Genomic DNA, 13728 nt, shown 5'->3' on the forward strand with positions numbered 1-13728 from the left:
TTTACAGATGAAAAAACATTTTTGGATTTTGTAAAAAAAAAAAGAAAAAAGAAAAAAATAGCTGGAACTTAACACAACAGCAAATTGAACTGTAACGAAAAGTTAGTGTTGAACCCTGGCTGGCAGCTGGTTATAAATTTATAAGTTACGAGGTCCAATGAACTGCCAAGGATATTACACTTGTGAACTCTCATTAACTTGCATAGTTAATGCATTTCAGATTCAAATGTTCACATACAGGTTTTAGTTCTCCTTGTCTTTTATGTTTACATATATATACAGCATGTGCTGAATATATATGTAAACATATCTATACAAAATATATGAAGAGAAGAAAATACTTTGGAGTCTGGAAGGCTTGTTTGATGCAGTACTGAGTAAAGGATCAAGATTTTTTTTTAAAATAAATTTAAGTAGTTGTTCTCCAGGATTTCTGGGGGTCCTTTCAAAGTTTTTCTCTGCACATTAGCTGCCTTTTTCACTCATTTATGACAACAGATGATGAGTGAGTGGCTACAGCCATCTGTAAAGCACGGTGGAGGCTCAGTCATGGTTTGTGGCTGTACTTCAGCCAGTGGGGTTGTGTGTTTTAGAATTACAAATACATAAAGTATGGTCAGAGTTTGATTCTCCATGCAGTACCATTTGCAATACCACCTTAAACACAACATCTTCATTTTTCACCATGACAATGATCTCAAACACACTCCCAATCCAGTAAAAGCATACCTGGATAGAAAAACACAAAGTACAGTACAGAATCTTCTTGAACACAACAAAAGGCAGCCAACATCCAAAGTAAAGCTTTCAATGTCCTTCAAAAAGCCTGGAGCACTCTTCCTGAAGAATGTTTAAAGAAATTCCAAGAGAGCTGTTTGGGGGCAATAACAGTTTGTCTGTATGCATAAATATGTGACTTGACAGCAAATACATATCATAACAAGCTCTGTGACTCAGAAACAAGACTTATTCTTTTGTTTAATAAATTAAAAACTAGTATAAATGCACCCGCATTCCTCCAAAACACATACAAACACTTGACTATAGTGTAAATTATACATGCATGCATGTGTGTGTGTGTGCGCGCGCGTGCGTGTGTGTGATATAACATGTTCATGATGTGATTTCGCATGCTTTCGACTGACGTCTGTGTTAAATATGTTAGCATCTTTTACAGCGCTGTTACGTTTGTATATTTTTAGCCTCACCTCTGTCCTGTGGGGTTGTAGATCTCATTGCTTTGGCAGCCACTTATTGTGATGGGGTCAAAAGACTGGAAGGAACGCAGGGCTACGCCGGAGATGGCCACGAGGTGAGAGGAAAACATCACCAGGATAGCCTTGGTGTGGTAAAAGGCCACTGACAGGTCATGACTCACTGGGATGACCAAAGGGTTTGTGCGACAGCTTAGACGCCACTCACCTGTGGAGAGGATATTGGGGCCGAGAGCAGAAGACAAAACATTGTGCATTGACGTCGAGATAGGGAAGGTAGGGGACAGGGGACAGAAGCAGATGTTAACCAACCTCAAAGATCAAAAAGAAGAGGAGGCCTACAAAGGAGCTGGTGATGAAAAGCTGATACCGTGTTCTAACTGAGACATAGCCAATCAAGTTACAAAACAAAGGGATGAAAGCAACACATGCTTAAGGGGGCGGCGTTCTAAATGACGTATGCTTTCATCATTTCACTTAGACTGATACAGAGGTAAGTAGTAGTTTGAAAACACATTAAGATAATTCTCACCTAGGCTATGGATCCCCTCTTTGGTGTCCACCAGTTGAACAGTAATATTACATTGTGTCTGATCAATGAAGCCAGTCCCATCAGCAGCCAAGTGTATGATTACTGCTGCTGCCACCATGGGATGAGAAAAGTGGGCCTGAATAAAGGGAAAAGCACAAAGTTAAGTAAAATTAGTCACATGTTTGTGTTTGTGTGTACAACTAGATTTATCCTAATTTGTTTAGTATCTAATACACAGATACTTTCCCAATCCAGGCGTCTAATGCTGATTACTCTCTAAAGCTTTGTCAGTATCAGTACAGCAGTTTGACATTATTACAAAGAACACTCAACCCAAAAGCGCAATTTTCAGGTGTCATCTGAACTATATTTCATGGATATTGGTGTTACCTTGAGCCAGTATGTATAATATCCCCAGGCTGAATCAGCCACTCGACAGGGGAACCATGCGTACTGCGACACTCCATCAGATAGATCAAACACCTTGGATTGACATGTCTGGAGAAATACAAGTGACAAAGAAAGGAGAATGAACAATTTTGTACAAATCCTTTTGTTAAAATGTTCTTCTTTTTTTAAACAAATGAGACCAAATTTCTCACAGAAGAAAAACTGTCAAGAAAGTTTTTAAAAAGCACACACATATAAGGAGCTGGTCTCCAACCACTTGCAGTCAGTTGCCATGTTTAAAGAAACTTTGGTGTCTCAATATGGCAATGAAAGACAGAGTCAGTCTGCTATCAGTTTGCAGTTGAAAGACACTAAAAAAGCTTGCTTTTATTTAGGAATATAATCAGAATACAACCATCTGGCAACCAGTTAAGTCCAGTTCCCAAGGAGATGCATCGTGAACTAGTTGCACAGAATGAGTCAGGCTGTTTGCAGTGTGTTGGCAATCTGTCTGCATTTATAAATGAGAAGGCACTTATTTACAAACCTGTCTGAGACAGACTGCTGTCACTTTGAGTTTGACTGTGATTGTTTAGAGGCAGGTTGCCTCCCACCAGGCGACCTGTGCAATCACGTTGCAATGTGATCTCCCAGAGGTTAAAGCTGTTTCATTGTCAACCTCTGGGAAATCATTTTGTCGCTGAATGTGAAAAAAGTTCAGTATAATCACAACTGGTGATTTTTCCTGCTCGCAAGAAGGTAGCTGTTGTATTCTTACTCTACTGTGACTAAGCCATAAGTGGAGGGTTTGGTGGACTTTGGCATCTTTTCTCTGCTTTCTGGAGAAAATGTGATTCTGTTGGCTTATTTGAATAATGACCTTCAGCTTGCAAAGGGGCAGAATGTAGTCAAGTGTAGAGCAGTTAAGAGCAGAAATAGCATTTCCAAAGGTGACGCCATCTACCTCAGACAGAAAAGTGTAGAGTATCTATTCCAAATTTGGAATTTGTTGGTGCCCCAAGTGGAGAAGTATCTCCAGGGCCTTATCCATGAGTATTTACAGATGACTGTACATATCCACTGTTTTCCTTCTCACCTCACCTCACTGTACATGTTAGTGATGATTTGAACAAAAATTCTGATTGATTATTCCATTAGACCCAGTCCAGTTAGGTCTTTGCTGGATTTTTTTCCTATTTCTTATGAACATCAGACACTGTTCAGATGCAGTAGATTGTATTTTCTAGGCCTGTTACCAAGTTTGTCCTACACTTGTCCAGTTTCCTCAGATCTTGTAGGGACACACTGCACAACGTGCTGAGATTAGTTTTCATTTGATAGGGAATCACTTGTAAGTTCTCTTGCAACAAGCTGCTAGTGTTTAAAGACACAATCTGAAAACGGATTCTTTGATAAGCTATCTGTGTAGACACAACACTGATTCATCCCTTGAGCTGGATATCTTTTTTAAATGCTTGAATCATTCACTGGTCAATGCTTGTTCAACAAAGAAACATTCCCCTGAAATTGGTCAGTAGCCAATGTCTAAAGAAAAGGTTCGAAAGACTTTCAGAAAGCCTGGAGAACTATTGCTCAAGACCACTTTAAAACAATTACAAGAAAGTCTACCTCCTAATATATTTCCTTTACATTGATGGGTGACTCAGTATTTTTCTCAGTACTGTATATAGAGTGTGCAAGCATCTAGACCCTTACAGTGTCAATTCCTATCAGCTACTGTTATCAGGGATGATTCCTGAAAAGCTTGTTCACTGTGCTGTGACCCCTACTTTTCCACTGTTTGTGTACTGTTTGGAATGACGTGCAACTGACGTGCATTGTGTGCAGGACTGTTTGTTTTTGTCAACAAACCCAGCATCCTGTTGTGACACATGCTCCACACCCCCCTCCACTTTTTCTGTCTTTGATTCTTTTTATACTTGTCTCTGTTTTATGTTCTCAGCATGCCCACTCTGTCATGCCGCGCACGTCCGCTAGAAGCCCTCAGAGAGTATTTGAAATTTTATGTAGCACTTTCATTTGTGACTTGTGTTGCAGAAATTACTCACTCAAAAAAAAGTGCAGAAAAAGACAGTTACTCTGTTTTACTTTTCAGTTTAAATTATGTATCTGTTACCTTTATAAAAGTAAAAAGAAAATTATGGGCAGAAATCAGTGCCATCAGAAACTGAATTTGAATAAGTTAAATTTGAATTGCTCGGTTGAATCTGAATTGGAACTTGAATAAATGCCTTTAAAAACTGAATATGACTTAGCCTAATTTGAAATTCAATTTATTGGTTTGAAAATGATCATCACTAAATTAAAATTGAATTTTATATTTTGAAAATGAATTTATTTGCTTTGAAACCGTATTTTATCCTTTAAAGGTTTAGCTCTCGAATAAGTTCAGATTCACTTCTCACCATTCAGTTTCAGTTCTACAATTCAATTTCAGTTCCAAAATTCCGGACCGAAAGTGTTACTGACAGTAATCTACGCGTCTTGAGCTGAATTAAGACTTCAGAAGTCATTCGTCATGTCGAATGACCAGCGGATAAACTCTCAGGTTGGTAATAAATGTATTACATGTAATTCAATCCGAGCATTTCAAATTTAACTTATTCAAATTCAGTTTCTGATGGCACAGATTTCTGCCCATTGGACTGTACCATCTGCTGCAGTACTTGTTGCTCTTCTTGTTGCAGAACATAGTTTTTTTGGACACTGGCTGTATGTTTGTGGTTGTTGTCATGTTGAAAAATAAATCTGGGACTAATCAGTTGCCTTCTTCATGGTATTATGTTATGGATAATAATAAAATGTATCTGGTTAACCAAAGTGATTTGTACAATAATGAGGCTCAGCTTAATATATACTATTTATCATGCCAGGATCGTCCAGGTACACAGAGGTAAAAGAAAAACTATAACATTCCTCGTTTCTTTTCTTTTCTTTCTTTTCTTCTTTACCTTATCTGCTTTGAAGTGTGGCTGTATACAATGACTGCAAATACATTTGATTTCTGAAAGTCAGCAAACAGATCTGAATTATGAACAGCTAGTATTGTGTGGGGTTATACATTACATGACTGCAGAATCACATATATTATATGTCATATAATATATCATATAATATTACTGTTGTGCATTTGGTAACATAATAAAAAATCTCTAACCTCTGGGAGTTCAGAAAAGTGCATTAATTTACCTCATTAGCTTTGGCAGTATCGCGAGCCATGTCTAAGTGATATGGAGAAAAATAAATAGGAGAAACGGTAAAAGACTATTGAGTGGTAGATAAACAGATAATGAGAAGAGAGGACACATACCCAAGGGCAGTGAGTTTCACTTGCTGCCCTGAGCTAGTGAAATAAGACACTAGTAACATGAGACTTTTGCTACTGTAAGATCCTGCCACTGTGGAAAACTGTCCAGAGCAGCTATCTGTCCATATATCTGTCCCCTGGATCTGTTGACGTGACCTTTCCGATTAGAGCTGAAGCGGCAGAAATGAGAAATGCAGGTGACAAAACCTAAGATAAGTTGCCATGACGGTATGGGACTACTTGGAAGCAATCATGATGATCTTCAGGTTTTTTGAAAACAGTTACGAGAAAATTTGCTGAATGGTTTGCTGAAAGTTTGCTGAATGCAAAAAATAGGGTGTGAATTTATACCTCACATACCGCCAAACAATGGAGGGAAATAGTTGTTTGATTCACCACTGAATTTGTAAATGTGCTCACACAGAAAACAGTTCCTAACTTTTATAGTAGTTTTATTTTTATGGAAAGAGAAAGAATAGCAACCGAATATCAAGAAAAAACAAATGACATAAAACCCCAAAAAGTTGATTCTGTTCATCCATATGTAGAGTTTTCAGTGGGAGAAACGTTTCGTCACTCCTCCAAGTCACCCCAACCTTATAAACATTACATGAAACTGCCACCACTGTGAGGATTATATATGTCCGTTAATAACATAAAAATTATAAACTCATTTGCATGTCATTGAGTGAAACAATTATTTGATCCCCAAGCAAAACATAACTTAGTACCAGTTGGAGATCCTGTTCCTAGCTGCTCAGCAGGTTTGTCAGTAGGGATTTTGTGCTCTTGGTGACGGTGGTTCCAATTGCCTTCAGATCATTGACAAGCTGCTCCTGTGTAGTTTTGGGCTGATCCACCACCTTTTTCTTTATCATCCTCACGCCATGACACAAGACCTCCAGACCAAGGGTGGTTGCTGGTCATTTTGTATTTCTTCCATTTCCAAATAGCTGCACCAACAGCCATTACATGGTCTTCCTGACATCCTTTGGCAGATCTTTGGTGTTGTCTGTCTTCATTGAAATTGATTTGGGTGTGCTTTTTATATATATATATATATATATATATATATATATATATATATATATATATATATATATATATATATATATATATATAAACGAGGTGAGATCAGTAGTATCTGTAATTTATTGTAACAGTGCCTGTGATTGATTGATTGATCAGTTGCAATCTATATGCCACATGGACACATAGTGGAAGAAAGAAATTTGGCTGGGTTGTGGAGGATCAAACACTTTTTTCACTCAATGACATGCAAATCAATATAAAACTTTTAAGTAATGTGTTTTTTTTCTGTATATATGGTTGATATCCTGTTTTCATTAAAATATAACTACCATAAAAATATGAGTTTTCATTTCTTTGGAACTGAGCAAACTTACAAATTCAGCAGGGGATCAGATAATTACTTTTTCCACTGTACAGTGGTCTGCTAATTTGCTGCGGGCCTGTTTCCATTACTAACTCTTCAGTGACAGCGGATGACCTTTTATATGTATAAGCCACGTACTTGTTTATGTAAACACACATATCACTCCCTAGACACTCCTGATTCTCCTGTATTTCCCCACCCTCAAGAAAACAACCCTACCTATCACAACAACAGAAGGCAATTCACCCCCCATGTGTGAGTCAGCTATATTAAATACCAGGTTATGTTGTCATTGTTTTTTAATTTTTTTCAAATTACAATTAGGTCCATAGGTTTGTAGACAAATACATATTTTACAACCAGCCATCATTAGGCTGAAAAAACGAAATGAACCTATGAGAGAGATCATAAAATTTCTTAGGACTGACCAAATCTACAACCTTGTACATATTTTAAAATAATGAATAAACGCACGGGTCAGCTTAGGAACATCAAATAGCCTTGATGACCACAGATGACAAATGAAGTGAACTATTGCAGAAGTCTTTCTTTGTTAAAGAAAAGCCACTTCACAATCTCAAACAAACTCAAGAAAACTATTGAGGAGGGACTCACTTTCATGAATGTCAATGTAGCGGGTTTAAAACCACTGGTTACCCTCAAGAAGAAGATTCAACTTTGCCAGATAATCTATATCTTGCAAAATATTAAAAAGAGCCTGCTCAGTTTTTAAATCTGGGGAATTTAAACCTACATCAACTTGTATCAGAATGATGAGAAGTGAAAAGCATGGGGAGAAAGAAAAACAGCTCATGATCTAAATCACACCACAGCAACTGATCCCCAACAAATAAACTGATATTATTTACAGGGACAGGAATAAATGTATTCTCAAGAGTAAGTACCCAAGGGAGGCAAAAGGAAGGGTGGTAGGACAGAGGGATGGGAATCTGCAGATTCAGAATATATAGTTATTTATACATGAAGCCAACTTCCACCAACTAAGCAAGGTGCTGCTTCACTAACATCTGCAATACACCTCTGCATGACTTACTCTAGTATTGAAAATGTTATTGACAAATTAAAGTTAGCTTCTCTTGTCATTCCCTTTTAAAAAAAATTCTTAATATTCTGTCTGCCAAAGAAGAAAGATATTAAAAGAAAACCTTTAGTTTTAATCCATCAGCTGAGTACAATAAGACCAAATTAAAAGGGATACTGCTTAATCAGTCTGCTCCTAATATTGTATGTAGTAAATCAGGATAGGATTTGAGTGTGGAAATGCAAATGGTATTAGTGTCACATACATAATTTACTAGCTGTTTATAAGATGCAGTCCTCTGGATCCTTAAACACAAAGATCTAGTTGACATTATTTTCCTTCAAAACCTCAATCATCAATTTCAAATTTAATGCATGTAAATGGAGATTGTTATTTGAGAAAGTCACATGCTTAAATGTCATTCTGAAACTATACAAACTGTTGCTTTTCTTGAATAAATAGCAACACTGGAGATGAGTTCAAGTCCTTAACATCAAAATACAAACGCACACATACACATGGTTACACACATGTCTTAATATTTACCAGCTGGCTAGTCAGACTGGCAGACAACAGAACTGCAGACACAAACTGGTGTTTGTAAATCACCACTTTGGATAAAAGGAGAGCTAAGTGACTTAAGCCAAGGGGAAACCAAAGCAGATAAATGTGATGAGAATGAGAGAGTTCAACTATCAGACTCATTACTCTAAAAATACTGTGTGCAATGAAAACAAAATCGACTAAAGTCATAAAGCGCTCTATAAACAGTAGGAAATGGAGAGAGGGTCTCTTAGCAAAGGTACAGTAATGATGATAACAATAACGGCTCTAATAGCATAATATAACAACAACAAGCCTTTCCGCTGGTGCCAGGGAGACGTTAGATCACCTCTGTGCACAAAACACTTAACCATATACACATACAAATATATATATCTGCTCATACGCAAACAAACACATCACACGGTATATACAGTCTAAAGATGTTGAAACCTACAGATTTTTAAAAATATATAAATAATAAAAAACTATTAAAAATGCCTTGAATGCAGTTCAATAAATCTCATAGAAAATCCTACAGCTATGAGTTATATGTTCTTGCAAGATTTATATCACATTTTTAGAAGGCCCTGCAAAGCTCTTTTCCATATCTTTCAAAAATTGGAGAATGTCCCAAGAGCGTTCAGGACTTTCCTGAAACTCTAGTCTCCTTTCTTTCCATTCTGCATTAAACAAAGCATAACAGTGAATCTACAGGGGGTTCAAATGCAATCCAATTTAGTTCAGTTTTATTTACATAGCTCAACACTGTAACAATAGTCAGCTCAAGGACCTTCACATTGAAATGTTTAATGATCAGTGACTGCCAGTTTTCAAATGTATATGCTATCTTATTATAAATGCTATAAGTGCTAAATCCAGTTGTCAGATGTTAAATTTATTACTGTATTAGCTAACATTTCTAATTAATATCTTGGACAGATCATTTGTGGTCGAAGTGAACTAAACCTTTCATATATAGGTATTAAAGGTTTAGTTATTGATATTAGTACATACATCTTAAACTATCTTTTAACACTTTTTTCACATTTGTAGTACAGTAATTCACAAGTTGAGTGGTATGACCACCAACTCAAAAAATGGGGAATATATAAGCACTTATGAGTGTTTACATTAAAATGCATTCAAGGAAAGCAGCGACAAGACCCCTACAACAGAACAGCGTCAACAGATTTGACAGTGTGATGCTATGTCTGATACTGAAGTCAGACACAGCATAACAGCAGGTGGAAGTGGCTTGCAGGCCAGCACCTGACTTTAAAACTCTATAAAACAAGGTAGTGTCTTAGGCTATGTCCACAAGTAAAAGTTTTGTTTTTTTTTTAAATGGGTTTCTGCTTTCATTTTGAAAATTATCTGCATGGGACCACAATAAACACGATGCCATGACTATGGCAAAGAATATAACCCTAACCATATGGAAATATTGGTCAGTCAGAAGCCTACAATGAAGACACACAGCACACAGGTCTGGCCCAGATCTGGTGTTAAGCCAGCACTGCTGGCTGACTTCTGGCATGTTAAGTGGTATGTCATTCAGATATGGGCAAGGCCTGGCGTAGATGGCACTGTTTGTATGATGGCATGCCACATCTGGCCCAATTGTGGTTTGGTTTAGCTGGCCAAGGCTCATAGAAAACAGGCCTGGCCCGGATCCGGTAATAAGCTGGCACTTCTGAATGACTGGTTTCATGGCAGGGTGTATGTCAACCAGATATGGGCCAGGCCTGGTGTAGATGGCACTGTTTATGTGATGGCATGCCACATCTGGCCCGATTGTGGTTTGGTTTATGTGGCCCAGGCTCATAGAAAACAGGTCTGGCCCGGATCCAGCATCAATCTGGCACCTCTGACTGACTGGTGTCATGGCGGGGTGTATGTCAACCAGATGTAGGCCAGGTCTGGCAATGATGGTACTATTTATGTTCCTATTTTCCTATTTCAGTTAGAAAGGCCAAATGTCATGATACTATACTGCTATGGTAGCCAACGTTTCAAATGCAGGTTTGACAGTTTTGTGAGTGTACACTTTATCTAAAACCTAGTGAGGGTTTACTTATATTTACCACCGGGTGGCCGTAACTCAGGAGGTAGAGCGGGTCATCTAATGATTGGAAGGTTACTGGTTCGATCCGTGGGTTCCTCCAGGCTGTATGTAAAGATTGTGAATGTGTATGAAAGTAGTTAGTAAGCACTCAGTTTAGAGAAAGTGTGTGAATGGCATGTTGTATAGAGCACTATGAGTAATCTGGGAGAGTAGAAAAGCGCTATGTAAGAATCAGTCCATTCACTGTCTGAACAAAGTTTTGTCATGTTTCATTTGTGCTATCATATTCCGGCACATGTTGTTATTACATGGCTTGATTAAGGTACACAGTAGGGTGACATCTGGGGCCAGAGCTGAAACTGTTTTGGGCCAGCACAGGGCCAGCAGTGTGTCTGCAACTGGCCTTGTGCTGGCCCATGTGTGGGCCACATCTGGCAAACCAGATCTGGTCCACCAAAGGGTCGTCATTCTTTGCGGTATGTGGGCCATGTGTAAGCACATTGTGTGGGCCAGATCTGGGCCATACCAATTTTGCTATGTCGGAGACTGATGTAAAAAAAAACAAAAAAAAACTTTAACACATTAACATTGCTAGACAGCATCTTTGTTTTCCACATGTAAACTCAGAAATGGACTTTCGGCAAATCTTCCCCCTGGAAGGGGTTTACATGTGGATGTATACAAAAAGCTACTTTTATCAGAATATTCATATTGATGTGGACAAGGCTTCAAATTGTTTTGCATTTTTCTATATTTGGAAAAATTTCAGACTCGGATGACATTTTTGGTAAAAGGACTGGTACTTATATAGCACCATTTTACTCAATTCAGCACTTAAAGCATTTTCTACTTCCTCACCCATGCAATCACATATATTCATATAGTGCTTTTATCTATGTATAAGTGCTGTCTAAGATTCACAGAGTCACTCACACTTCAGTGGATGGATCCGGGTTAAGTTGGGGTTCGGTATCTTACCCAAGAATACTTCAGCATGTGGAGTGGAGGAGTCAGGGGTGTATTGACCCTCCAAATTGGTAGATGAGCCACTGCAGCCACAGCCTCACCAAGAGAACTTTTGAAAAAATATATTTAATTACTCACACCGCCTTGTTCTACACTAGTTTGTCTTAGCTTCCTTCCAAAAAGCCCATCCATCCATGTGTATATCCAATTTCTTCACCAGTTATCCGGTTTAGAGTTACTAGGTTACTGGAGCTTCTTCCATCTGTCATGAGGCAAAAGATGTGGTACACAGTGGCCTGATTGCCATTCTGTCACAGGGCCAACACAAACAGACTACCATTCACACTCACATCCATACCTACGACCATTTCAGAATCACCAGTTAACCTAAAATGCATGTTATTGTACTATGAGTATAAACTAGAGTACCCAAAGACATACAGAAATACAGGCAGACACAACATTATGAAGACTCCACAAAGAAGACCCCAGCTGGTCAGCGGATTCAAACCCAGGATCCGTTTCCTGATGCTAACCCCTGCAGCTACTGCACCATCATATCATTGTTTTTTTAATTTTATTTTAAGTCTGCACATTGGAAGCAGAAGTCAGCATCTGTGAGGCATTTGTGACAACAGAGAGAAAGAGAAACAGAGAGAAACTAGTATGCCTTTCCAAGCACCATCCCAGGGTTTACTGGAATGCTGGTGAGAGCCTGGTGTGTGAGGTAATGTCCTGTCACCCATACCTACTGAAGCTCACCGTCCCATTGGTCCAAGGCTAATAATATGTAACTTCCATAGCCTACTGAGAGTGGGGCTGTAAAAGTTAGTAAGTGGTGCAATGATGCAGTGATTGGGTGGTAGCGAGCATAGACCACAAACTAATGTATATGGATTGTTGAGCATACAATGCCAGCAAGTTGAAAACAGATGGGCCTGAGGAGAATATCCCTCAGTTATAGACCCCTCTGTATAATAAAACTGTGCTAAAACCCTGCATATTAACAGCTTGAAAATGTTATGCGGGGGTCATCAGTGCCATAAAAAAAATCACCATCTTCAATGAGGTTTCCACATGCTGGAACCACAATAATAACTGAAGCTGGAAAAGTAAAAGGGAGGGAAAAAATGCCACCCCAGAGGTTTCTTTTTAATGATACCGCACGCTTATGTCACTGGCACCCTGCCTGATGAGGACTGTGTGGTTTGTGGGGCATGTTGGTGAAAGACACCGTGCCAGATTGGCCTTCCTGAACTGGTGAAAGCAACAGCTCAGCTACTGTATGAACTTCTGTTTTTGTGGGTATTCTATGTGTGTGTGTGTGTGTGTGTGTGTGTGTGTGTGTGTGTGTGTGTGTTTTAGCTAGTGTAGCAGTAGGTGTAAGTTTGCCAGTGTATTTGTTTGCATGTATATGAAGAGGAAGGAATATGTAAACATGTATGTATGCGCTGCAGTAGCCTGTATACAGTATGCATGTATCCTCCACTTAAGTGCACAAACACATGCTGCATGCTTTTTTTGGGAGGACAGAACGGGGCCAGTTATTGTTTCCTGGTTTTACTAGACAGAATTAAGTTCTTTTACAGTGCCTCCTTCTCCCTCTTGCTTCCCTCTAAAGCATTTACGCAAAGATGAATGTGGTAGGGGTTATTTAATCCAAACCTCGTCCACATATGTTTGTTTTACATCTTTCTCAAGATGGGCGAACTTTGTATATAAGCAGCTTCTTGCAACATGAGATGTAAAATGTTATCCCTTCTGGTGCTTATGTATAATTAAGATTAGTGTTCTCAAGAGGTTCCTGGGAGTTGCATCAGAGATTACCTGGGCAGCAGCACTCTCTGAAGAAATCACCTGGTTTGCCTTTTTTTAAGCTGAAAGTCGAAATGCACCTACACAAACACAAAGTTATTTGCACACATGTACACGAAGACAGGGAAGCTGTACACATGAATGGAGGCACACTTGGGTACACACACACACACACACACACACACACACACACACACACACACACACGCACAGACAAAGGTCAGTTGCTAGGGCCAATTCTCAGCTCCATTTCCCCTAGAGCAAGTAGAGCTGGCTCACCATATTCCACAGTGTGGTAGCGGGGGAACATTATGTTCTGCTCCACAAAGAGAGCAGTAGTACATTTAAGGCCCCTATGGACCTGCCCTATAATTCTGATATGGAGTCGGCACTATGTGTGCGTGTGTATGTGGTGTGTGTGTGTGTGTGTTTGC

At 38.9% G+C, this 13728-nt stretch overlaps 1 protein-coding gene across 1 annotated transcript in view; it reads right to left on the minus strand.

Annotated features, from left to right (window-relative positions):
* The window catches only part of pappaa (pregnancy-associated plasma protein A, pappalysin 1a), a 105850-nt gene that overhangs the window by 38251 nt on the left and 53871 nt on the right, over positions 1–13728 (minus strand). Inside the window, exons 11-13 of the mRNA XM_082542046.1 lie at positions 2137–2244; positions 1747–1882; positions 1209–1422 (exon numbers count right to left, since the gene is read on the minus strand). Of these exons, the coding sequence (XP_082398172.1) occupies positions 1209–1422; positions 1747–1882; positions 2137–2244 (458 nt within the window). The remainder of the gene's footprint in view (positions 1–1208; positions 1423–1746; positions 1883–2136; positions 2245–13728) is intronic.

The sequence above is a fragment of the Aulonocara stuartgranti genome (genome assembly GCF_965226115.1).
Source record: "Aulonocara stuartgranti genome assembly, chromosome: 7".
NCBI classification, from domain to species: domain Eukaryota; kingdom Metazoa; phylum Chordata; class Actinopteri; order Cichliformes; family Cichlidae; genus Aulonocara; species Aulonocara stuartgranti.